The sequence below is a fragment of the Papio anubis genome, chromosome 13 (assembly GCF_008728515.1).
Source record: "Papio anubis isolate 15944 chromosome 13, Panubis1.0, whole genome shotgun sequence".
Taxonomy (NCBI): Eukaryota; Metazoa; Chordata; class Mammalia; order Primates; family Cercopithecidae; genus Papio; species Papio anubis.
Window position 1 is genome coordinate 67480158 of NC_044988.1, and position 27845 is coordinate 67508002.

General features: G+C 45.2%; 1 protein-coding gene across 3 annotated transcripts in view; it reads right to left on the reverse strand.

Moving 5' to 3' along the window:
- The window catches only part of TBC1D2 (TBC1 domain family member 2), a 62770-nt gene extending 57448 nt beyond the window's left edge, over window positions 1-5322 (reverse strand). For 2 of the 3 annotated variants that reach the window (XM_031654346.1, XM_003911457.5), the window contains exons 1-2: window positions 4098-5322; window positions 360-501 (exon numbers count right to left, since the gene is read on the reverse strand). In XM_031654346.1, coding sequence (XP_031510206.1) covers window positions 360-501; window positions 4098-4460 — 505 coding nt within the window. In that variant the 5' untranslated portion in view covers window positions 4461-5322. The remainder of the gene's footprint in view (window positions 1-359; window positions 502-4097) is intronic. The other variant, XM_009188437.4, reaches the window with a different exon arrangement.
- Window positions 5323-27845: the final 22523 nt, after the last annotated feature.

Consider the following 27845-nt stretch of genomic DNA (forward strand, 5'->3'; position numbering starts at 1 on the left):
TAGCTCACTTTTATTGGGTTCTGACCATGTGCAGGCATTGTTCTAACCATTTTAGGTATATGAATTCATTTAATCCTCATAACATCCCTAAGAAGTAGGGATAATTTATAAACCTCATCTTATGGGGAAGGAAACAAGCTCAGAAAGGCTAAACAACTTGCCTAAAATTATATAGGACTAGGATTTGAACCCAGGCAACCTGGCCTCAGCCCAGATTCTTGCCCTAACTAATCCTGAGTCATATCCCTGGCTCTCTGCTTCCTTAGCAGAGGGCTCCTCCCGCTCACTCCCAGCAGGAGGGTAAAGGCTTAATCACCAGGGCCCTGGGTGTGCAGGCAGGAGGGTAGCCCATTGGGTACCTAGCTCGAGGTGCAAGGCGGGCCCATTCCCAGCCAGGGCGGCATCAGGGGCGGCGGGAGGTGCTGGCGGGCTGTTGTGGAACTCCCAGCGCTTCATCTGCAGCTGCTGCAGCCAGTACAGCATCACTTGCTTGGTGGCGGCCTGAGAAGCACAAGGATTAGTTGGCAAGGCCCTGTGCCTGCAGGGTGGCACTGGGTGTGGGAAGAGGGGAAGGTTGTGGGAGGCTTAGGAATGCTCTCTTTCCCAGGAAAAACAAAAAGGGTCACTGTAGGTATGTATGCTTCCTGGCCACAGAATATCATCAGGCTCTGATCTCCCACTCAGAGGTTCCTTAGCTGCTCTGGGCCTCAGTTTCCTCATCTGTACTCTGGTGACAATAAGACTCATTGCATAGGGCAATGATGAGGATGAAATGAGACAAGGGTATCACACAGTCCCTGACACACAGTAGGTGCTCAAAATGTGCTCACTGGATACAGGAATTTGGAGGTGCTGTGAGAGAGGGGAGGTGCACTGAATTCTGATTTGGGTGGGGTCCTGGTACCATCACTATCTCGCAGGTGAGATGGTATCTCACCTGTGTGACATCTCCAAGTCTTTGCTGCCTTTTGTGGAATGGGAGTAATCCTTCTTGCCTTGGGGATGCACCGGAATCATGGATATGAATGGGGACTGGAAAGCCACATGTACATGGTGACGACATGGTGGCACCTTCCAGGTGCTCTGGCCCTCCAAACAAGTTCTTGGTAAATGCTGGTCATTAGTCTCCCAGCACTGGCTGGTGGCTGGTCCAAGCATCCACTTTCACATCCAATAACTCCTGGATTCTTCAGGAGGGAGGCAAGGCAGGAGCCCTTTCTTTTTTTTTTTTTTTGAGACGGAGTCTCGCTCTGTGGCCTAGGCTGGAGTGCAGTGGCCAGATCTCAGCTCACTGCAAGGTCCGCCTCCCGGGTTCACGCCATTCTCCTGCCTCAGCCTCCCGAGCAGCTGGGACTACAGGCGCCCGCCACCTCGCCCGGCTAGTTTTTTGTATTTTTTAGTAGAGATGGGGTTTCACCGTGTCAGCCAGGATGGTCTCGATCTCCTGACCTCGTGATCCGCCCGTCTCGGCCTCCCAAAGTGCTGGGATTACAGGCTTGAGCCACCGCGCCCGGCCCAGGAGCCCTTTCTATAGATGGAGAAACTAAACCTCTGAAGTCGCCCAGGCATGTGGTGATAGAACTGGTCCCAAAACCCTGGTCTATAAGTTGGATTTTATGGCCAGGAGATTAGTGGCTTCATAAAGAAGGCCTGAGATCAGTTGAGGTGGGCTGCAGAAGATGGACAGCTCACCGGGCATGGGTGGGGATTCTCACAGAGCTGCCTGCAATCAAGGCCGCATGAGAATAGCAGCAGGCTACATGGCAACAGAGGCAAGCTCACGGTCTCAGGGGCTCACTGGTGTGCATTGTGCCGGGGTGGGGGTGGGGGGTGGTCTGTGAAAGAAACCGTCAGGCTGTCATGCAGGTACCAATAGGACACATGATGCCCACCAGTGTTCTGTTTCCATACACTCTCCCAGAGAGACCACAGCACCTCCCAGGTCTTCCCCATGACCTTAATGCTGATGAGCTCCAGCCAAACCCAAATACCCCATTTTATTAATTCATTTGACAAGGGTATACTAAGCACTGACATATGTGTCAGAGATGGTGCTAGGCACTGAATACAGGGGTGAGCCAACACACATGGTCCCTGGCCCCTTGGAACTTGAGAGTCTCCTGCAGGGGACATGTACCTGGATGTTCCATGGGCTCCTCATCCTGAGTTTCCTCCTGTCAGTGACTGACCCAACCAGGCAGTCAGCCAGTTACTCCAGCCACTCCTGACATCTCCCCCATTCTACTTCCCTACTATCCCGAGCCACCTCCATTGTCCCCCTCCCCACAGCCACAGATCTAGTTCAGCTGTCACTCTCTCCTGATCACCTTCTGATGGGCTCCCTGAGTACCAGCCTTGCCCTTCCCTTAGTTTCTTCTCTACTCAATAGTCAGACTGGGCTTTTGCTACTTGGCCTAACTCGCCCTCAGGCTCTGCTCTTCAACTCCATCGTTTGGGCCCCTCTGTCTTTCTGGCTCATGTGATTTGCCTGGACACTCGGGGCTGTGTCATGGTTCCCTACGTTTGCTCACGTGCTCTCTTGGCCTGGAATACCTTTCTCCCTCTTGTCTGCTTGCCACCTATTTCTTCTCTGAAGCCTCGGGTGTGTCCTTCCTCCAGATGCTTTTTGGGCTAGCCCCTTCCACTCGGTGGAAATGACTCCTCCTGTCACCACACCTTCTTGCAGAGACCTACCACAGTGTCTCTACAGAACATTTTAGGGTTCATGCAGGTTCTCCATCAGTCTCTCCCACCAGACTTTAAGCTGTCTGAGAACCAGGGGCAGAGGTGCTTTAGCTCCACACCCCAGAGCCTAGCGCAGAGCCAGGAACAATGGAATAGTATTATAAAGACCATGTGTTGGAGACCCTCTATACAGCAGTCAACCTGTGGAAGAGACACATAGACCCAGGAACCACATGACCTCGTAAATGCCTTCCCTGGCCAGGGATTCCTGAGTTTCATTATTTTAACCAAGTGCCCCAGCCTGGTCACCAGCCATCCCAGTCAGTAAAGGGGAACTGAACCCGGGGGCATCCACAGATACCCACTTAGCTGGAGGTGGGGTTGGAGGGGTGGAAAGATGGGGATGGGGTGGGGAAGGCTATCTCCTGGCATATTCTTCTCTGATGCCCATAGAACACTTAGCCCAGATCTGTCTTTCCAATTAAATTATGAGACACCTCCTCTTGACATGAGCACTCTGACCTTGGTTCCATCACCTTGTGTGTGCACGTGTGTTTATTCAACAAAAAATTATTAAGTACCCCACTAGGTACCAGGCTGTATTCTAGGTGATGAAATTAATTCAACAATTTGTACATGCCTGTGATGTGTCAAATGCTTACAAACCACCTAGGTTCTGAGAGGTAAAGCAACTTGTCCAGGGTCACACAGCTATTAAGTAGCAAATGTACAATTTGAATCCAAGCCTGTCTGATTTCAGAGAATGTGGCCTTTCTACTGCTTCAGGCTTTCTCAGTTAAACATGACGATAAAACAAAACCTACCCCTTGCTGCTGATAGGAAAACAGGTTTAGGCATGCCTAGATGAACAATCTAGGTTGACTAGTGAAACCTAAGTGTTTATCTTACCAATCCCTGCCAATCTCTTCTCAGCATTTACTGACCTTGGCCAAAACATCAAGAAACGGGAATCAGAATCCTGGCCTTGAGAGAGGATTGCAAAGACCATATTTTGACTTCCTTAGGTCCCAGGTAAGAAAGTTAAGGTAACTGCACTGTCAGGCACACCCAAAAGTAAAAGTTTTGATTCAGCACTGAGAGGTCTGAGAGGTAGAAAGACTATGGGATTCCAAGCTACCCCACTCTCTAGATGCATGACCTCGGGCCAGTCCTTTCATCTCCCTCTAACTCAGTTTCTTGATCCGTAAAATGGGTCTGTCGTCCCTGCCTTGTGGGAACCCAATGAGGAAATGGGTGGGAATGCACTTTGCAAAGCACAAAGTTCTTTGAACACGTCGGTGACGACAGTTCCAATCAATTTACTGTGTCCACCACACACTCGCGCCCAGCCATGCCCTGCCAAAAGGGGACCTCACGCCGCTGGGAAGGAGAAAGTCCTTCCAGGAATTTACCTTCAGGGTCATAACCCGGCTGGGAGTCTTGATTTCGAAGATCCCCTCCTCAGCGTCCGCCTTGCAGTCAAACACTGCACTGGAGAGGTCGATGCTGTCCAAGGGATTAGCATCCTGCGCGGTCCGCGAATAATACAGTTGACATTTCCTTTCGTCGTAGAAGAACCAGCGGGATTTCCAGCTCCGGATGGGCCCTTTGCCGCCGAACTTACTTAAATACCCACAGAGTTTCTTGGCCTCCAGGGACCGGGCGCAGTCCCCCGATTCTTCCTCCACAGGCAGCGCCTGTGGGTCCCTGGCAGACTCGTCGGACCCAGGGACAGAGGAGCTGGACTCCGGGGCGTTCTCCCCGGCGCCCTCCATCGCTGCCAGCTGGAGACCGCGGAGGGACGAGGAGTCCGCGGGACCACCAGGGACAAATCTCGGAGACTCGGGCAGCTTCCCAAAGGTAGACACCTGGGCGGGGGCGGGGCCGGCGGCGGACCCGCCCCCAGGACGCCACAGGGTCGGGACTGGGTGCGGTGCGTGCGACTGAAAGACCGCAAGCCCAGCTTACAGCGGATGGCCACGCCCCTTCACCGCCAGGCCACGCCCCCGCGGCGCTCAGTCGGCTCCCCGCAAGGTCCGGTTGCTTCCGGCTTTTTCTCTGCGCCAGTTAGCCATCTTTACTGAGGGCGGCAGTGCTGCCTGGCTTCAGGTTAAAGTAGTGGCGGCACTGAGGTTAACCGCGGGCAGAGAAGCCTGTCCCTGGCTACTCTTCCCTGGTAGTTCGCATAGTCACCTAGAAAGATGGCGCTTTCTGGCACCCCATGGGCTGCTTGTTCCCTCCCTGTGCCGCGCGGGGCACAGTCGGACGGCGCATCTCGCGGCCATTGGCTGAAAGGAACACCGCTGGGAGGCCCCACTTCGGCGCCGCCAGGGCAGTGCGGCTCCGGAGCTGTCTGCCACTCTTCTCCCCGGTGTTCCTTCAGCCCCGTCAATGACGCCGCAGACGGCCTTCTTATCCCTCGCCTGACCGCAGTGGCCTCCCCAGCTCTGTCCTGGCTCCCATTCGCCTCCTGACAGCGCTGGTCGCGTTGCTTGGGGCGCCCAGGCGCAGCCGCTGCGCTGCGGAAACCTAGTGCCACTCCCGCGGCGTAGTTGGGTGCATTACATTTGTTTATTTTTATTTTGTTATTGCTATTATTATTTTGAGAGACGATCTGGGTCTGTCACCCAGGCTGGAGTGCAGTGGCGCGAGATCAGAGCTCACTGCAGTCTCCGCCTCCCGGGCTCAAGCCATCCTCCCGCCTCAGTCTCCCCAGTAGCTGAGACCGCAACTGCGCACTACCACACCTGGCTAATTTTTAAACAGTTTTTTGCAGAGAGGGGTGTCTTGAACTCCTGGCCTCAAGCGATTCTCCTGCCTCGGCCTCCCAAAGTGCTGGAATTACAGGCGAGAGCCACCGTGCCTGGCTGTTTTGTAAATAAAGAATTTAGGGTTTGACTAACTCGCTCAACTTCTGTCTCATTTTACCTGTTTCCCCTTAAACTTCTCCCCTTCCTTCCTAAGGCGCGTTTCTCCATTAGGGCTGCGGAGCCTAATTCCGTCCATTTCTCTTTAGGAGCTTCATTCTGCCTTTCTCTTGCCCTTTGTTCAGCCCCTCCTCTTACTTCATCGTCTCCCCCTCAGCCATCGTTAGCGAGACCCTCGTGTGCACTCAGTGATCTTGACAAGAAGCACGTTGGGGGTAAAGGCGAGGGCTCTGGAGTCTCTTTGCATAATTTTCAGATTCCCACTCTGCAATATTGAGTGATTTACTCAACCTAAAAATGGAGATAACACTTCTCCCCACCCACCCCCCACCCGCCGCCAGACAGCTTTACGGTGAAGCTAATGAAATTTATGTTCACTTGCATGGGTCGCTGGGATTTGTAGTCTAACAGGTGGAAAGTTGCAACCAGGGAGCATTTCTCCTAAATGCCAGAGAGCTCTTCATTTGTTTTTTTGTTTTGTTTTGTTTTTTCGTTTGGTTTTTTCTTTTTTTTGAGACAGAGTCTCTCTCTGTCGCCCAGGCTGGAGTGCAGTGGCGCAATCTCGGCTCACTGCAAGCTCCGCCTCCCGGGTTCACGCCATTCTCCTGCCTCAGCCTCCCAAGTAGCTGGGACTGCAGGCGCATGCCACCACGCCCGGCTAATTTTTTGTATTTTTAGTAGAGCGGGGGTTTCACCGTGTTAGCCAGGGTGGTCTCGATTTCTTGACCTCGTGATCCGCCTGCCTCGGCCTCCCAAGGCGCTGGGATTACAGGTGTGAGCCACCGCGCCCGCCCTTCATTTGTTATCATTTATAATTTATTTTGTCATTCTAAATAACCATCGTACCTAATTTCTTGTATAATTTTGTAATTTTTTTAAAATCAGAAGACCCTTAATACTGTTTAATTCCAATCCCCACAAAACCTGGATCTACACCTGTCTACCCTTAGAGTTGTTTTGATAATTAAGTAAAATAATACGTGTGAAGCTCTTAGCACAGAATGTGGGACAAATTATTTCTTTTCTTTTCTTTTTTTCTTTTTTCTTTCTTTCTTTTCTTTTTTTTTTTTTTTTTGAGACAGAGTTTCGCTCTTGTTGTGCAGGGTGGAGTGCAATGGCGCAATCTCGGCTCACTGTAACCTCCGCCTCCCGGGTTCAAGTGATTCTCCTGCCATCGCACCCAGTCAGTTTCTTTTCTATTTTTTTTTTTTTTAATTTTATTTTTTTGATACAGAGTCTCGCTCTGTCGCCCAGGCTGGAGTGCAGTGGCACAATCTCCAATCCCCATTCTCCTGCCTCAGTCTCCCGAGTAGCTGGGATTACAGACATGTGCCACCACACTCAACAAATTTTTGTAGTTTTAGTAGAGACGGGGTTTCACCGTGTTGGCTAGGATAGTATCGATCTCCTAACCTTGTGATCCACCCGCCTCAGCTTCCCAAAGTGCTGGGATTACAGCCATGAGCCACAGTGCCTGGCCCCATTCCTGATTTTTAAAACCTCTTTTTTTTTTTTTTTTTTTTGAGACGGAGTCTCACTCTGCCACCCAGGCTGGAGTGCAGTGGCCCGATCTCGGCTCACTGCAAGCTCCGCCTCCCGGGTTCTCGCCATTCTCCTGCCTCAGCCTCCTGAGTAGCTGGGACTACAGGCGCCCGCCACCTCGCCCGGCTAATTTTTTTTTTTGTATTTTTAGTAGAGACGGGGTTTCACCGTGGTCTCGATCTCCTGACCTTGTGATCCGCCCGCCTTGGCCTCCCAAAGTGCTAGGATTACAAGCGTGAGCCACCGAGCCCGGCCTTAAAACCTCTTAATAAAACAAACGGCATACCTTATTTGTTCTAGGTTTTCTAGCTAGGCTATGATAAGTGTTTGAAAGAATAATTATAATTACAAATATATTACATATATCGGAAAAACTCAAGTGATGGCCTGCTTTAAAAAACTGTGCGTATGTGTATAGATGTCTCCAGCAGCAAACAAATGGAAAATATAATGGACAACATCCCTTACATAAATGACTTACATAATGAATACCTTATTGCTTTATAGTAGGATATAAGACAAAACAAATATGTCCCTGAGTGGGAAGAGTTAATATTGTAAAGATGCCACATTCCTCAAATTAATCCATACAGTTAATACATTTTCAATCAAACTCTCGATAGGGTTTTTTTTGTTTTTTTGAGACAGAGTCTTGCTCTGTCACCCAGGCTGGAGTGCACTGGAGCGATCTTGGCCCACTGCAACCTCTGCCTCCTGGGTTCAAGCTATTCTCAGCCTCCCTAGTAGCTGGGACTACAGGTGGGGCCACCATGCTCGGCTAAATTTTGTATTTTCAGTAGAGATGGGGTTTCACCATGTTGGTCAGGCTGGTCTTGAACTCCTGACCTCAAGTGATCCACCCACTGTGGCCTCCCAAAGTGCTAGCATCACAGGCGTAAGCCACCATGCGCGGCCTCGATAGGCTTTAAAAAAAACTTTTTATTTTTGAATAGTTTTAAAAGTTACAAAGACAATGGGAGAATTTCTGTAGACCCTACACCCAGTTTCTCCTAATGTTAACATTTTGCTTAATCCTGGTATGTTTGGCAGAAATACACATCTAACATTGGTACAAAATTATTGACAAAACTACAGTCTTTATTTGGATTTTGTCTGTTTTCTACTAATAGCCTTTTTCTGTTCTTCTACTAATAGCCTTTTCCTGTTCCAAGATCCAATTCAAGATTCCATAATTAGTCATGATGTTCCCTTAGTTTCCTCTGCACTGTGACATATTTCTGTTTTTCCTTGTTTTTCATGATCCTGACAGTTTGAAGAATACTAGTCAGGTGTTTTGTAGAATACTATCACTTTGGGTTTGTCTCATGATTTCAATGAGGTTATGTTTTGGGGGAGACTACCATAGAGGTGAAGTGTCTGTCTCATCACAACATCAGAGTACATGATATCTGCATAGTTCTTATACTGTTAAATTGTGTAGTTTAAATTTCCTCATTTTATTTTATTTTATTTTACTTATTTTTTTGAGACAGAGTCTTGCTCTCTCACCCAGGCTGGAGTGCAGTGACACAATCTCGACTCACTGTAGCCTCCACCTCCCGGGTTCAAGCGGTTCTCCTGCCTCAGCTTCCCAAGTAGCTGGGATTACAGGTGCTTGCCACCACACCCGGCTAATTCTTTGTATTTTTAGTAGAGACGGGGTTTCACCATGTTGGCCAGGTTGGTCTCGAACTCCTGACCTCAGGTGATCCACCCACCTCGGCCTCCCAAAGTGCTGGGATTACAGAGGACATCAGCCACCGCTGCCTTCTCACCCAGTGGAAGGGGCAAACAGATTCCCTCAAGCCTCGTTTACTAAGGCACTAATCTCATTCATCAGCACTCCACCCTCAAGGCCTAATCACCTGCTACAGACTCTACCTCATAATACTGTCACATTGGGTTTTAGGTTCCAACATATGAATTTTGAGTGGGACACCAACATTTAGACCATAGCACCATTTATCAAAATAGAGTTTAGGTAAATTAGAGAATTACATACATAAAGTGAAACTGTAAAATATATGCAATGGGATATCACTCAGGCTTATAAATAATGAGATTTTGACACATGCTGCAACATGGATGAACTTTGAGGGCATTACACCAAGCAAAGTAAGCCAGACAAAAGGACAAATAAATGATACCATTTGTATTTGGTACCTAGAAGGCAAACTCATAGAGACAGAAGGTATAATAGAGGTTACCAGAGGCTGGGGGAGGGAGGAATGGGGAATTACTGTTTAATGGGTACAGAGTTTATTTTATTTTATTTATTTAATTTTTTGAGACAGGGTCACACTGTGTCACCAGTCTGGAGTGCAGTGGCATGATCATAGCTCACCACAGCCTTGACCTCCCAGGCTCAGGTGATCCTCCCACTTCAGCCTCCTGAGCAGCTAGGACTACAGGCACCTGTCACCATGCCTGGCTAAATTTTGTATTTTTAGTAGAGACAGGGTTTTGCCATGTTGCCCAGGCTGGTCTTGAACTCCTGGGCTCAAGTGATCCGCTGGCCTCACCCTCCCAAAGTGCTGGGATTACAGGTGTGAGCCACTGTGCCCAGCCAGTTTCTTTTCTTTTCTTTCTTTCCTTTTTTTTTTTTTTTTTTGATAGAGTCTCATTCTGTCACCCAGGCTGGACTGCAGTGGCATGATCTTGCCTCACTGCAACCTCTACCTCCTGGTTCAAGCAATTCTCTTCCCTCACCCTCCCAAGTAGCTTGGATTACAGGTGCCCGCCATCACACCTGGCTAATTTTTGTATTTTTATAGAGACAGGGTTTCACTACGTTAGCCAGGCTGGTCTCAAACTCCAGACCTCAAATGATCCACCCGCCTTGGCTTCCCAAAGTGCTGGGATTACAGGTGTGAGCCACCATCCCTGGTCCAGAGTTTCTTTTTCTTTTTCCTTTTTTTTAAATTTATTGAGGTGGGATTGATATACAGAAATTTGTACATATTTAAGTATGCACTTTAATGAATTTGGAGATAAGTATGTATCTGTGAAACCATCACCACAATTAATGCCATTAACATATAAATCACCTCCAAAAGTTTCCTGTTACTGTTTATTATTATTGTTATTCCGTGATAACACTTAACATATGAGACTTACTCTAAGGACTTTTTTAAGTATATGCCATGGTATCGTGAACTCTAGACACCATGCTGTACAGTGGATCTCTAGGACTTGTTCATCCCACATAACTGAAACTATATCCTTTGACCAACACCTCCCCATGTTCTCCCTCCCCTCAGCCCCCGGCAACCACCATTCTACTCTCTGCTTCTCTGAGTCCAACTATTTTAGATTCCTCGCATAACTGGTATCATCTAACATTTGCCCTTCTGTGTCTGGCTCATTTCACTTAGCATAATGTCCTCTAGGTTGATCCATGTTGTCCCAAATCGGCAGAATTTCCTTCTTTTTTAAGAAAAAAAATATACTCGTAAGTATACATCTGTTCCTGTATTTAAGTTGTTTTAAAGTTGAATTTAATTCCTTACCTCAAGAATGGGGATCAGAAATCATTTCTCCCAGCTCCACTTCCATAAAATGCAACCAAGGAGTCACACGCAAATAGCAGATTAACTAGGAAGCTTTCTTAGAGAAAGAAAGACACACGTTAAACTCTCTGGTGCTGTAGATACAAGGACACAGACTAGAACTCTATCATTCTCATGGGAAAAAGTTGGAAGGGATAATGCAGGCTTCTCAATGTTTCCACCCTGTTACGGGCGGGAATTGTGCCCCTCTAAATTCATTTGTTAAAGCCTGAGGCCGAGCACGGTGGCTCACGCCTGTAATCCCAGCACTTTAAGAAGCGGAGGTGGGCGGATCACTTGAGTTTAGGAGTTTGAGACCAGCCTGGCCAATATGGTCAGGTGAAACGTGGTGAAACCGCGTCTCAACCAAAAACACAAAAATTAGCTGGGTGGCGCGTTCTTCTAATCCCAGCTATTTGGGTGGCTGAAGCAGGAGAATTGCTTGAACCCGGGAGGCGGAGGCTACAGTGAGCTGAGATCATACCACTGCACTCCAGCCTGGGCGACAGAGCAAGATTCTGTCAATAAATAAGTAAATAAATCCTAACCCCCCAGTACCTTAGAATGTGACTATATTTGGAGATGGGGCCTTCAGAGACGTAATTAAGGTAAATGCAATCTGATTAGCGTCCTTGTAAGAAGAGATTAGGACACAGACACGCAGAAGAAAGCCCATGTGAGGACACATGTATAAGGCAAGGAGGAGGGCTTCAGAAGAAATAAACTCTGCTGACATGTTGATCTTGGACCTCTAGCCTCCCGAAGCGTGAGAGAATACATTTCTGTTGTTTGAGCCACCCAGTCTATTCCTTGTTATGGCAACCCTAACAAACTAATACACACCCTAAACAATGGAGTGAGCTTCCTTGGGAAACCCATTCCAGACATAGCCCAAAGTGGCTTAGAGCACCCATGAAATTTATCTGAAGTCTTGTTCTATACACATAAATAAATATGGGTTCATATCAGACAGTTTAGTATAAAATATTTTAAATCAGTTTCCAAAAAGCAAAATAGTCCAAGCCTGCCCCCAACCACCTCCGTATGAGGACTGGGGAGAGGGGCAGAGTGCATAAGCCTCAGCTGGGGTGTTGGGTGTCAAGAAACCTGGTCACTGGAATTTTCATTTGCCAATTGCAATTTTTAGGGGCCTTGGCTTTCTCATCTGTAAAACAGGGATTATAATATTCCTCAGGGCATCCTGCCAGATGTCTGTGAAGACTGAAAGTAATGATGGAAAAATTTGAGTTCAGTATCCCACATCTGCATCAACACCAACATACTCCGGGTTGCTCCAGTGAAAAAAGAAAATGAAGAAGAAAAAAAAATACGTTTTAAGTTTAGGAATACTATAAGGGAATCTCTGTTGATCTAGGTGCACCCATTGTTGTATATCCTAACAGAGGCACTTCTGGTTATTACATCAAAATATGGTCAACACTCCTTCTCACCTTCTTTTCCTTCTGCTGTGGTAGGATTAGCTGCAAGCAACAGGCTGTCAGAAAGCGACATCTTGTGGCCTTTGTGGGACCTGCCCTCCGGGACACAGTACTTGGTGTTCTCAAACTCTTGTCAAGGGCTTAACAAGAGCACAAAGCACTACTCCCTGTCTACCCAAAACAGGTTATTAATTTGACACCCTTAAATTAAGTATATTTTAAATGTTTGTCTAACCCATTCATTTAGTGAAAGCATGAGAAACCGATTTTCTATCAGCAAAATCATGTATTTGTGTTCAGTAGAAGTTTATTACGTGCACTAATAAAGCATTATACTTCAAACTATTTCGAGTTGTCTTCCATGTCAAAATGTTTTCTTCTCTTACAACAGGATAATTTTAGTTCTTTCACTAATGAAGGAGTAACTTACAGGAATGTGGTTATACAGTTTTATTAAAAATATGTTAGGCTTTCTCATTAGGAAAATATATACTTCACATCTCTATTTTTTGAATACTATCATTATTAATTATTAGCATTATTTATGTTTATTTGACACATAGGATTTTCAAATACATATGTTTTAAAGAAATTAGGTTCACTTAAAACTGTAAGTCATTTGCAAATGGGATTTCTCACTGATAGTTTTTCTCTAAATATTGATTCAGACGGTGATTATCGGAAACTAGAGGAAAGAGAAAGAGAGTTTAGTTTTGCATGAATACCTCAAAATATAACACGATCTCAGAGGCCAAAATGGTCTCCCCAGGCTACCTGGCAGGATCATTGTAATAAATGACCTCTTTGTCAGTCAAATCTTGCTTGACTGAACATAATGGAAATTCAGTTCCGCATGCCAAGCACAGCATTTAGGTACAGAACCTTGAGCAAAATATCTGACACTGCAGACATTGAACATTCTCCTATTTTATATTCCATCTCAAATTCTGAATGTGAAACAGGTTCTGCAGAAGGAACTTCAGTTCCAGAGAAACTTTCTTTTAAAGTTATTGTATATTTTAAGAATGAAACAACATGGGGGCTCTTTTTAGTTTAATTTTTATAAATTTATAAACCAGAGAAATGAAAAACTGGACTTCTGTGTTTTATGTTCTTGGCATGCTTGGCAAGAAATGTAACAAAGTCATTTAATGGGTAGAGAAAAGAAATTTCCATGGGAAATTAGATATCAAATCTTGGCAGTATTTTCCTATATTTTTCTAATGTTTCTGGGTCAGGTCACCTGGATTTGAATTCTGGCTCCATCACTCACTCCATCACTCAAGGTTTACTTGGAGTTAACCTCTCTGTGCCTGAGTTTCTTTGTATAATGATAACACCTATCCCATAGTGTTGTTATGTGACTATGTGAGATAAAACGTGCCAAGTGTTTAGCACAGGAAGCATTTAACAGATGTCAGCTACTAACAATATTATTATGAATTCTAGGAACTTTGCTTTGAGCTAATAGAAAACTCGCAACATTCCTTTGATTCAGGTTGTAGTTCAAACTCTTATTTTTATTCCAGGCTAGTTCAAACTCTTGTTTATTTTTATTCCAGGATAGCAGACAAGCTAGTTTTTCTCTCTGGTGCATATTCTGCCTGTTGCTGGTTTCACTAAGTAACAGGAGACTCTATGCTGTCCTAGATAGGAGTCAACTAGATAGTAATGTTCCTTCAACAAGAAATAATGTCCCTTTCAAAATGTAAAATGGCCACTGGCCTGAAGAGGTGGTGTGGTTTCATGATCTGCCAGTGGCAAGTTCAAGGAGCTGCCTTGCTCATTTCTGTTGAGTTCCCCGGCGTCTCGCTACAGAGCTGTGCCTTTTGTTGACCTCTTGTGCTGTTCACACGTGCTACAAATCTCAGGGCAGCTCACAATGACAGAAGGCACAGGGCGAGAGGGAGAAGTGAGGTGAACACAGCTCTATATCACTGTTTCAAATGAAGGTTGACACCACAGAATGCAACAAAAGCCACTCACTCAAATGCCTACACAGAGAATACAGGTAATAATATATATGAGTTAAGTGGGCTGAGTGTAAGGGAAAAAAAGCTCTACAGTGTAGGCAGAATAACAAATGTCAATTGATACTTGGACACTGGGTATTAATAGGGAGTGGCGGAGGCTGTGTGAACCGAAGAACATATGTCCCATATAAGGGAGGCTCTCAGCTCTGTTATGTTTTACAAGAGAACTTTGAAATGCAGATTTTATTTATACAATGATAATACTAAGAAGAAGCACAAAAACACTTTGTAGGCAAACATTGAACTAGTAAAGATAACACATCTGCTTCCTTCAAATGACATGTGTATCATCAATTTGCAACCTCTGCAACATGGGTCTTTGGGCTTATCCATTTCAACCTCTCACCCATTGCAGGCATTCCTTCTCCAGTCTCCCTGTTGGAACCCTTCCTGTGATGGGCTGGTCCCTTCTTCACCAGGCTCTGCATTCTATTATGTAAACGGTTATGTTTACTGAGCTGATGTTGTCTGTTTGGAATTTGCTGCAGTTTTCCTCCTTTGATCCTTTGGAGAACTGAAGAGTAAAACAGCCTTTTTTTTTTTTTTTTTTTTTTTGAGGCGAAGTCTCGCTCTGTCACCCAGGCTGGAGTGCAGTGGCACGATCCTGGCTCACTACAACCTCCGCCTCCCAGGTTCAAGAGATTCTCCTGCCTCAGTCTCCTGAATAACTGGGAATACAGGTACACGCCACTACACCTGGCTACTTTTTGTATTTTTAGTAGAGGCAGGGTTTCGCCATGTTGGTTAGGCTGGTTGTAAACTCCTGACCTCGTGATCAACCCGTCTCGGCCTCCCAAAGTGCTGGGATTACAGGCATGAGCCACCACACTCAGCCAGACAGCCTGTTTTATATATGACGGCTTCCCTAGGAAGTAACAGTTGTCATGCCATACTTCCCCATTACCCCCAAGTCTTCCTTAAACTGTGTCGCCCATGACATAGTTTCTAGGCTTAAACTTGTCACTATCCAGTTTCCTACCTCCAAAAGTGCTCCTTCAGAAACCTCATGGTCAGAACTGGAGGTTTAATGGCAGGGCAAACAAAGGCAGATGTCTTGTAAATTTCTTCTCTGATACGCTAAGCAATGGGGACTTCTGCCCTGCCAAGTCACATCTTCCCCTTTTGGCACATATTTTGGGGTAATTAGGGAATGGGGAGAGGAAAAATATCACTTTTGCAAAGCTACGTGGAAAAGTAGAAGAATTTTACTGGGAAAGGCATTTGCTTCAAGTTGACGCATGGGATTTTTTACAGACACTACATTTGCGTTTAACCTGGGACCTCGGGTACTCTGAGGACTTCAAAGAGATACGGAAGCCCACCCAGGAATAGGAAGAAGTCAATCAGATCGGCTGTCTGGGAGGCCAGCAATGGGTGCCAGGCACTTTTGGGGAGCACAAGGAATGTTGGGCAGAATCCAGCCTCCCTAAGGAAGGGAGAAGTATGAATAACTCACAACCAATGGCCTTGAAAGGGTGGGAGAGGAGGTGGGTTGGGAATGTCATTATGGTTCCCAAGGCCTGCAGAGTCCCAACTCCTCTCCCTACCCTGTCCTCTCAGAACTTCTCACCTAAACCAGTCTTAGGACTTGTAAGGGGTGGAAGTGATGCCCTGAGGTTATGGTTGGAAGCTGTCTACAGAGGTAGGGAGCACCTACGTGCTTGGAGATGAGGCTTCCCCAGCTTTGAAGGATCTCACCTCTGGATGGAATTAGCAGTGGCTCCTTAGGGCTGAATGGCTATGACTGCATCCAGTGGGACTACATATAGGGATATAAATATGTGAACGTATGCAATTTTTAAAACAAAAACGCTGTCATTCTTTACCTATTTTTCTTCATTGCATCCCCTCCCCCTTAATATTATATTATGGAGATCTTTTCAAGTCAATAGATATTAGATTTGCCTTATTCCTTTTAATAGCTGAACAGTATTCCATAGTATGACTGTATCTTTACATTCAGGTGATTTCTAATTGTTTCTAGTTATAAATAATGTTGCAAAGCCCATCTTTTTTTTTTTTTTTTTTTTTAAATAGAAGTCTCACTATGTTGCCCAGGCTGGTCTGGTCTTGAGCTTCTGGACTCAAGCAATCCTCCTGCCTCAGCCTCCTAAAGTGCTGGGATTACAGGCATAAGTCACTGCACCTGACATCCAACCTTATGCATATATCTTTTTAAACATTTTCTAATATTAATATATAATATAGAACTAAAGTGGAATCGTTGGGCCTAAGAGAATGCCCACTGCTATGATTTGAATGTATGTGTCCCTCCGCAATTCATTAGGTTGGAAATAATACCCAATGTGATAGTATTAAGAGATGGAGCCTTTGGGGAAGTGATTAATCACCAGCACACTGCCTTCATGAACGGGGTTAGTGCTCTTACAGAAGAGGATGAAAAGGGCACCCAGTCCCTTTGGTTCTTCTGCCTTCTGCTACGTGAGGACTCACCAATAAGGCACCATCTTGGAAGCAGGGGGCAAATCATCCCCTGACACTGAAAGGGCCTTCATCAGTGGACTGACTTCCCAGCCTCCAGAACTGTGGGAACTAATTTTTTTTTTTTTTTTTTTTTTTGAGATGGAGTCTCGCTCTCTCCCCTGGTCTGGAGTGCAGTGGTGCCATTTTGGCTCACTGCAAGCTCTGCCTCCTGGGTTCATGCCATTCTCCTGCCTCAGCCTCCTGGGCAGCTGGGACTACAGGCTCCCGCCACCACGCCCGGCTAATTTTTTGTATTTTTAGTAGAGATGGGGTTTCACTGTGTTAGCCAGGATGGTCTCAATCTCCTGACCTCGTGATCTACCCGCCTTGGCCTCCCAAAATGCTGGGATTACAGGTGTGAGCCACTGTGCCCAGCCTGGAAATAAATTTTTGTTACTTATAATTACCCAATCTAAGATATTTTGTTGTAGCAGCAGGAATGGACTAATACACCCACTTATATTTTAATAGATATTGATGTCATGCCCACAAACAACCAACCATAATTTAAGCAGCAAGGAAAACAAAATACAAGAAGATAATAAAGAGAAGAGTACACATTAATGAAATAATATAGAAAAACACAGTAGAGGCCAGGCACAGTGGCTCAAGCCTGTAATCCTAGCACTTTGGGAGACCGAGATGGGTGGATTACGAGGTCAGGAGATCGAGACCATCCTGGCTAACACGGTGAAACCCCGTCTCTACTAAAAAATACAAAAAACTAGCCAGGCGAGGTAGTGGGCGCCTGTAGTCCCAGCTACTCGGGAGGCTGAGGCAGGAGAATGGCGTGAACCCGGGAGGTGAAGCTTGCAGTGAGCCGAGATCCGGCCACTGCACTCCAGCCTGGGCGACAGAGTGACACTCCATCTCAAAAAAAAAAAAAAAGAAAAAAAAGAAAAAAAAGAAAAACACAGTAGAGATGTTCAACCAAGCCCAAACTTGTATTTTTTCAATAGACAAATAAAATAAAACCTTGTAACTTTAATTAAGTCAGAAAGAGGATGCATAACAATATAACATATGAAAAAGGGACATAATTACAAATGCAACAGTTTAAAAAAATAAGCAAGTACTACAAACAACTTTATGCTAATAGTTTGAAAGCTTCCATGAAATAGACATGTTTCTAGGAAAATAAAACTTTTAAAACTCACTTGCAAAGAAAAAGAAAACCAAACAAATCCATAACAGTTGAAGAAACTGAATTAGTAGATTGAAATCAACCTATGAAACAGTTCTACTAAACGTTCAAAGAACTGACAACTCTAGGCCAGGCATGGTAGCTCACATCTGTAATCCCAGCACTTTGGGAAGCCAGGGCAGGAGGATCGTTTGAGGCCAAGAGTTCAAGACCAGCCTGGGCAATATAGTGAGACCCCCCATCTCAATTAAAAACAAACAAACTGACAATTATAATTTTATACCAACCCTTTCAGAGACTAGAAAAAGAGGCAACATCCCCTCAAATCATTTTACGAGGCTAGTGATGACCTTGATTCCAAAGCCAGAATGAAAAAGAAAAAATAAAGGGTCAAATTTATTCATGATTTTAGAAGCAAAAATCCTAAACAAAATAATGGCACACTTCATCTAGTAACGTATTAAATAAAAAATGACCTAGTTAGGTTTATCCTAGAAATGGAAGCATCAGATATATCTACTATAGCAAATCTAATAATGTAATTCACCAGATTAACAGATTAAAAGAGAATAACCGCAATCAGTGCTGAAAAATAATTTATGAAAATACAACACTCATTTATGATAGCAGCTGAGGGAAATGGATCATTTAATGTACCCCATTTGGAAAAGCAGACATGATAGGGTTTGGGAATGTTCCTTCACTAGAAGTGGTTGGAGGAGTCTTAACTCTTTGAGGCACAAATGTGAAATGATGGACTTTTTCCCAGTGACCAGTTGGACTCTGTGAAACCCTCTTTCCCACTTGTAGGTTCTCTTAATAATATCTCAGGCCTCTCCCTTCATGTTGAGTTACCAAGCATCACTGGACAAAATGATAGACATCCAGATCAATGGAATAGAACTAAGAATCCAGAAATAAACCCTTGCATTTATAGTCAATTGATTTTCCACAAGAATGCTAAGACAATTCAGTGGAGGAAAGAATTATCTTTTCAATTAATGGTGCTAGGATAATTGACTACCCACATGCAGAAGAATGAAGTTGCATCCCTTATGCATACCTTACACAAAAATTAACTCAAATGGATCATAAATGTAAGAGCTAAAACTAAAATCTCTCAGAAGAAAAATAGAAGTATTTGTGATTTGGGGTTAGGCAAAACCTTCTTAGATATGACAGCAAAAGCGTACGCAATAAAAGAAAAAAATAAGTAAATAAGACTTCATCAAAATTAAAAACTTTTATGCTTTAAAGAACATCCTCAAGAACATGAAAAGATTACTCATTGAATGGAAGAAAATATTTGCAAATCATGGATCAAATAAGAAACTTGTATCTAGAATACCTAACAAACTCTTACATCTCAATAGGAAGAATTCAAATTACTCAACTTAAAAATGGCACCGGCTGCAGTGGCTCACACCTATAATCCCAGCACGTTGGGAGGCGGAGGTGAGAGGATCGCTTGGAGCCCACGAATTGGAGACCAGCTGGGCAACATAGGGAGGCTCTGTCTCTACAAAAATAAAAAAATTAGCAGGGAGTGGTGGCTTGCACTTGTAGTCCTAGCTACTTGGGAATTTGAAGTGGGAGGATTACTTTAAGCCCCAGGACTTCTAGGGTGCAGTGAGCCATTATCAAACCACTGCATTCCAGCCTGGGCAACAAAGTGAGGCCCTGTTCCAAAAAAAGGCAAAGGCTCTGAACAGACATTTTTGCAAAGAAGATATGTCAATGGCCAATAAATACTTGAAAAGATGCTCAATATCATTAGCCATCAGAGAAATGCAAACCAAAACCACAATGAGATACTTCACATCCACCAGGATGGCTATGAATTTTTTTTAAAAATAGATAATAACAAATGTTGATGAGGATAAGGAGAAATTGGAACCCTCATACATGCTGATGAGAATGTAAAATGGTGTAACTGCAGTGGAAAAATTTGGCAGTTCCTCAAAAAGTTAAAACTAGAGTTACCATACAACCCAGCAATTCCACTCCTAGTTATATCCCCAAGAGAAACAAAAACATTATGTCCACACAAAAACTTGTACTTGAATGTTCATAATATCATTATTCATAATAGTCCAAAAGTAGAAACAACTCAAATGTTTGCTAACTGATAACATGGATAATAACTGCATAAAGTAAAATGTATACACATACTATAGACTATATTAGGCAATAAAAGGTGAGGCAGTCCCGATCCATGCTGCAGTATGAATGCATTATCTTGCATTCATATTGATAATGAACACATGAATATTGAACACATTATCTTAAGTAAAAGAAGCCCATCACAAAGAACCACATATTGCAAGGTTCCATTTATGTGAAATGTCCAAACTTATAGAGACAGAAAGTAGATTTCACAGTTGCTTAGGCTGGGGGTACTTGGGGAGAAATAGGGATTGACATCTAACTCTTTTTGGAGCTATGAAAATGTTCCAAAGTTAGATTGTGGAGATGATTGTATGAATCTGTGAATATACTAAAACATTTGAATTGTATACTTTAGTTCATTTTATTTTATTTTTTTAGGATCTCAGTCTGTTGTAGCGGCAAAATCATAGCTCACTATATAACCTCAAACTCCTGGGCCCAAGTGATCCTCCTGCCTCAGCTTCCTGAGTAGCTGGGACTACAGGCGTGCGACCCCTACGCCGGGCTAATTTTTTAAATTTTGTGTAGAGATGGAGTCCCCTTATGTTGTCCAGGCTGGTCTCAAACTCCTGGGCGCAAGGGATCCTCCTGTCTTGGCCTCCCAAAGCATTAGGATTATAGGCGTGATGAGCCATCATGCCTGGCTGAATTGCACCCTTTACAAGGGTGAATTGTGTGGTATGTGGATTTCATCTCAATAAAGCCATAAAAAGGAAAGAGTCTCTGGATGTAAAAAAAAACAAAAAAACAAAAAAACAAAAACCAAAAAGTGCATTCTTCCCAAGCAGGCACTTGAGGCTTCCGTGGCTTGGGGCAGGGAGGGAGGTGATGAGGTTTGCTCTCCCGTTCTCTACTTTCTCTGAGATATCAGGGAAAGGAGGCAGGAGAGGGAAGAGGATCAGAACACTGCTTTATGTAACTCCCTGTATGAGGTTACAGTCTTCTTTCTGCTGGCATCACTTCTTTTGTTCCTATCTGGCTGTCTGTTCCCTCTGCCAGGCAGGGGTCTGAGTGCTGGCTTTCCAGTGGGTCCTTCTGACATGATCCTCTGGTGAGCAAGTTCTGACTGAGCCTCATCCATCTACTTTTTTTCTCAGCCTCTTAGGATGATGAAATTCTCCCAACCTTCCTCAGTGCCCACTCAACCCAGGGAAAACCCACATCTCCTTGCCAAGCCACGCTGTGGGAATGCCACTAGCTACCCTAGTCCTCCTTCCTCTGCTCAGCCCTCTTTCACGACCTGCCAGCAACACCGGCCTGGGCACTGGGCAGTTCAATGGCTCTGAAGTTTTCAGATGAAAGGCAGTGCCAGTCCCTTACTTGATGAAGGGGAAAGGGTCTGCAGGAATACTTAAGCTACCCCCAATCTTATGGAGGGAGGGGAACTTATCCAAGCCTTCCCGGCTCCCCATGGGATGAGAAGAGATGGCTGCTGCTCATGAATTCTGCTCTCATTTGCCTCCTCTTCTTCCCTGTGGTGGGGGTGACTAGTGAGAGAAAGTGGATGCTGTAGCGCTGGTTCTGCAGAAATCCTGTGAAATTATGACTTCCAGCAGCTCCCGCGTGGAGATACCGGCCCACGTCTGAAGGTCTTTTGAACTCAGAATGGAAGCTCTAAAATCAAATCCAAGACTACTTGGCTTTTGCACTACTGAGTTATAATTAACCCCAGGGGGCCTTCCCCACACTTAGTGAGAAGATGGTGGCCTGCAGTTGCTTCTCCTCCCTCCGCCCTTTACCGAGCAGTGGAAATGACTTGAGCTTTTAGGGATGTGTATGGGACACTTTCTCTAATTTTCAAAAACCATCTGCATGGAATCATCTTTATGGAAGAGGATATGGATTTCCTCTGATTGGTTGGGCCATTGTAGCAAGAATTACAGAGAGAGAAGGAGTTGAATGTGCAGGTTTCTGACACTCCTCCAATCTCAAAACTTTCCCTCCCTCCCTCCTTCTTTCTTCCCTCCCCACTTTCTTCCCTTTTTTCTTCTCAGTCCATTTTCTCATCAGTTTGTCTACAATCTCTTATTTCACAGAAACAACTCAGAGCCGGCTTTTCTCTGCAGATGGGGTGAACACTTTCCATCTTGCCTCCCCTGCCCTGGGATCCTGGCAGAGTCCTTCTGCTAGATCCTGGAGGCCTGGATGAGTGGCCCAGGGTGAAGATCTGGGGTGGGGGCATCTAGTCAATGGGCAGCTTGGGCATAGGGCTTGTGTCTGCATAGGTTCTTCTCTGCTGTGGCAGAGCTGCCAGCCTCCAGCCCTGAGTGAATCGGCCTCCTTCCTGATGTGGAGGTCGCCCTACCTCTTCAACTAGTTTTGACCAACTCCTCACCTCCACCTCCACTCCCACTGGGGGGCTGGCGCCTTCAGAACTGTGGCCACCACAGCCATGACAGGTGTCTGTTGTCACAGCCACCCAGGAGCTCTGGTACTGCCATCATTACTGCCACTGCCACTGTTGCTCAACATGGAGCTGCCCCTGCTCCCCCAGGCTCCCCTGCCCTCAAAACCAGGTGTCCCCGAGGCCCAGGATCTCCCAGGGGCTGGTTTATGCGTCAGCCCGAGGAGCCCAGGGGCCTGGAGTGTATCTCCCCGTGTTGCTCTCAGCCACTGGCTTGCTCAATGGCTCCTCAGGTCACGTTGCCTGGGTCCAAGGCTCTCAGACCGGGGCCTAGAGCCTCAGATGATACCCTGGGTGAATCTTGGGGGTCTGCAAATCTTTTATAAAATGAAAACAAGAGGGATTTTTATTTCAAGATAATCTTTTTAAAAAAAGCATATCCTGGGTCATCTGAATCCAGCTACTTGTGACTAGGGCTTAAAGAAGTGGTAAAAATGGTCTACTCTGGATCAGGCTGCTGTGTTCAAATTGTGACTCACTCCACATCCCAGCTGTGTGACCCAGGACAGCACTCACCCGCCGTGCCTGAGTGCCTTTAGCTGTCGAAGGGTGGTAATGATCGGTTCTGCGCTGGGGTCCCTGTGAGAGCTAAATGAGATTATGCTTGCAAAACACTTAGCCTCGGGCTTAATGGGCATCTGCACTCAATCACGACTCCAATTGTGTGTATTATCAGATGGCCCCACTATTGTAAATGGCTCATGAGAGAAAACAAACAAAGGTGGCCTTAATAGGGAAGTTATATGTTGGAGTCCAGGGACAGCCCAGTGATATTGCAGCATGCTGAATAAATGAAGTTTTCACAGAAGTTTAAATAAAGAAAAGCAGTGTGATAATTGAGTCATCACACCAGGCTGGCTGAAGTCACAGGAACATGCCTGGCAGCAGTCAGGGCTGTGCTCATGTGGTGAGCTGCCACTTATTTTTCAGCAAAACCTCATCTATCCCATTTTATCCATGTTGTTAACATGATTTTTATTGGCTTTTCTATTTTGTTTGGATTTTATATGAATGCTCTAAGCCTGAGTTTATATCTAGTTGGAGCACATTTCATAATTTAAGTCAACACAGTTTGAAAGTGTGTCCATATGTCTCTCTCTCTCTTGCTTTCTGCTTTTTTTCGACAGGGTCTCACTCTGTTGCTCAAGCTGGAGTGTAGTGGTGCAATCAGAGCTCACTGCAGCCTTCAGTAACTTTCTTTATAAAAATAATTTAACTCAACACTAAAAAGGTGTCCACATGTCTCTTCTCTTCTTTTCTCTTTCTTTCTCTTTCTTTCATTCTTTATTTTTCTTTCTCCTTTCTCTTTTTTCTTTCTTTCTCTTTTCCTTCCTTCCTTCCTTTCTTCCTTCTTTGTCTTCTTTCTTTCTCTTTTCTTTCTTTTTCTTCTTTCTCTCTCTCCCTCTCTCTTCCACCCTCCCTCCCTCCCTCCCTCCCTTCCTTCCTTCCTCCCTCCCTCCCTCTCTCCCTCCCCTCCTATCTCTCTTCATTCTCTCTTTCTTTCTTTTTTTCTTTACTTCCTTGTTTCTTATGACCTCGTCTCACTTTGTGGCCCAGGCTGCAGTGCAGGGGCACAATAATAACTTACTGCAACCTTGAACTCCTGGGTTCAAGCAATCTTCTCACCTCTGCCTCCCAAGTAGCTAGGACTACGGGCATGCCACCAAGCCCAGATAATTACATTTTTTTTTTTTTTTGGTAGAGACAGAGTCTCACTGTGTTCCCATGCTGGTCTTGAACTCCTGGCCTCAAGCAATCCTCCCTCCTGGGCCTCCAGAAGTGCTGGGATTGCAGGTGTGAGCCACCATGCCTGGCCCTCTCTATTTTTTTTTTTTTTCATGTTTGAGAAACACTGTTTTGAGTCTTTTCCATTGGAATTCAGTTGGAGGGAAATCAGATGTATCTTCTCTTCACACAAAAACCCTAACTTCACAATAGTGCCAGACTTCTCCAGTTACAGACATGGTGGACTAGGGTAGCCAAAACCAGCCACGACCTTGGAGAACAAAGATGGCCAAGCTAATGGCTCTTCAACACTGCCAGAGCCTCCAGGCTGGCAGCTTCTCCGATATCATGTCATTCCTAAAGCTTTGAGTGTGGAGATTGTTTTGCCATCCAGTTGACCATTTTATTGCTGGTCTTATTTTCTAGTATTTCTACTGTTGTATTCATGATCTTTGAGATTTATGGCTCTATGGGATGACATATTTCCTGTTGCTTATGTAACTTAGATGGAAGTAAGAGTGACTATGCCCTGTGAGATCTACATGTGATTAATCCTAACTTTCTAGTCATCCCATACTTGGCTCTGGAGAAGACCAGTGCCTCTCCAATGTTTCTGTGAATTTTGGGAGAGCTTATGGGCTCATGGTCGCCTCTTGCTCCAAATTCCCACTTATGCAAATAGTATATATATAATATATGAAACATATCATATATCATATATTATATATAACATTATATACATAACATATATAACATATATAATATACATTATATATAACATACATATATACAACATATATGACATACTCTGTTGCCCAGGCTGGAGTGCCGTGGTGTGATCCTGGCTCACTATAACCTCCATCTCCTGGGTTCAAGCAATCCTCCTGCATCAGCCTCCAGAGTAGCTGGGACTACAGGTGCGTGCCACCATGCCCAGATAATTTTTGTATTTTTGTACAGATGGGGTTTCACCATGTTGGCCAGGTTGGTCTCGTACTTCTGACCTCAAGTGATCCACCCGCCTTGGCCTCCCAAAGTGCTGGGATTATAGGTGAGAGCCACTGCGCTCAGCCAGAGAACGTATTTTTCCCTCTGCATCTTGTGGCTGCTTCTTTTTTTTATCCTTACTCTGGTCTCTACCTAAACATAGAATTCGCTCTTTTCCTTTATTTCCACTAAAACTCACAGAGCTTTTACTCATGTAGTAAATTAACCAAAGGTTTAGGGACATTTTGCAGGAGGGAGTGAAATAAAGGGAAGAGAGAGGTTTTTACTTCATGCAACACAAGTGATTTAAAATCAAATATTCGACATCCCTATTCTTTTTTTTTTTTTTCTTTGAGAAGGAATTTTGCTTTTGTTGCCCTGGCTAGAGTGCAATGGCACGATCTCAGCTCACCGCAACCTCCACCTCCCAGGTTTAAGTGGGTCTCCTACCTCAGCCTCCTGCATAGCTGGGATTACAGGCGTGTGCCACCACACCCGGCCAATTTTTTGTATTTTTAGTAGAGACCGGGTTTCATCATGTTGGCCAGGCTGGTCGCAAACTCCTGACCTCAGATGATTCACCCGCCTCGGCCTCCCAAAGTGCTGAGATTACAGTTGTGAGCCACTGCACCCGGCTGACATCCCTATTCTTAAAAGCTTTTTAAACACACTGCCCCGTTACTTATCACCCACTCCTCTCTCATTTTTCTCTCCTTCTAACCCCAAATTTCTAGTTCTTTTTCTAACAGAATTGTTCTGCTGTCTCTCTTTTAGCCTTGTCTTTAGAATCTCACCTTGCCCCTCATATAGCATGTCAGGATGTTTTCCCTGATGGCGTTCTTCCTAGATGCAGTCTGTTGTGAGGAGATTAGGCTGTTGGCTGCCCCGCTGTACCTACTAAAGCTGCTCACTTTACATTCCTCCTGTCTGGGAGTAGCACAAATATAAGCTTAGTGTTTACAAGACACTTTCTCCTACATGAGCCTCTTTGGCGGTCAGAGAATCTCTGAGTGAGGTATCATGTCCATTTTACAGATGAGGGGTCAGAAGCTCAGAGAGGTGGAATCATTCAAAGCCATGCAGCCAGGTAAGTGAAGGTGTAGGAATTTGCAACCAGGCTGATGATTTTGAGATGTAACGCACGTCATCACACACAGACAGGATGCGTGCTGTCTGATTGCGCAGCAATCTGAAGTCACATGGATTCCATGGTAAATGATGAACACACAACAACCTAGTTGTCCTTGGTGCAGCCACAGCAGCCCCTGCAGATGCATGCATTCCACAGAATTGGGCTGCTAGTTCTCTCCCTCTCCCCTCCTCTTCTTTCTCTCTTTTGCTGGCTAGTTTTTACTCACTTTCAGGTCTAGGTATAGGATTGGCTACATAATTTGTGGGCTTCTGTATGAAATTAAAGCGCTAAGCCCTGGGCTGGGTATGATGGTTCGTGCCTGTAATGCCAGCACTTTGGGATGCTGAGGTGGGAGGACTGCTTGGGCCCAGGTGATCGGGACCAGTCTGGGCAACATAAATTTTTTTAAAATTTTATTTTTTAGAGAGATCTCATCTCTCTAAACAATAAAAAATTATCCAGGTGTGGTGTTGCATGCCTGTAGTACCAGCTACTCATAGGCTGAGTTGGGAGGATGGCTCAAGCCCGGAGGTCAAGGCTGCAGTGAGCTGTGATCATGCCACTGTACTCCCGCCTGGACAACAGAGTGATAACTTGTCTCAAAAATAAACAAGTAAATAAAAAATAAAAATAAAATTCTAAGCCTTTTCAAAAGTTATTTAGAATTTCAAAATAGTTACAGCAGAGCATTAAGCCGATCATGAGGCCCTTTAAAAACTGTATAGGTTGCAAACCCCCAAAACTAGCCCTGTTTGGAGGTTATGTCCCCCAGGACGCATGCCCAGTCTGGAGTAGGTGCTTATCACATGCTATTGTCATTTCTTCATTAAGCATCTGTCTTCCTATTAGTGTGTGAGCTTCTTGAGACCTATATCCTGCTCAGTGTTCACCTGGCACCTAGCACAGGCCTTGGCAAAGATCAGGGGCTCAGTGGATGCTCCATTGAGGGTTTGGGGCTCCTGAAGGTGGGACCTGGAGGAACCAGTGAATTGTCATCTCTGGGCAGGACCCACTCAGGACCACGGACAGGGGAGACCAAGTATGATGGAGTGAGCCCCTGGGGTTTGCCAGGGGTTTCAGATGTGGGGTGGAGGCAGAGGAGGGACCAATTTTCTCTTCCAGAGAGTGTGTTAATCATTTATTGTCCAGTACCTCACAAACCTTGCTCCTCAAGGCTAAGGGATGACAAGCCAAGGAGGTAGGGGACAGGCAGGTGACAAGTGCTGGGCACACAGCTTGGTGTCAGCCCTCTGGCCCTCAGCCTGGCTCCTTGACCCTTCTTTAGCCTCCTGAGGCTTCTTAGCCCCATCTTCCCTTTGGATATCCTTACCCACCTCCCTGTTCAGCAGCATGTGCGAGGCCAGGGAATATCTCCTGCATGTCTGAATATCTCCTGGTATCTCCTCAATACCAGGAGAGTTTCAGACAACAGTGAACCCCTCGTGGAGCCCCTCTGCATCCCACAGATTTCTTTTGGTTCTAAGTGACAGAAACCCTACTCTATGTAAGCGGAAAAGGGTATCTATTAGTTTAAAACCTAGAAGCTCAAGGATGGATGTATTTTTAGGTATCACTGGTCCTTGAGCCCATATAATGCAATGAGAGCTCAGTCTCTCTTTTTTCATT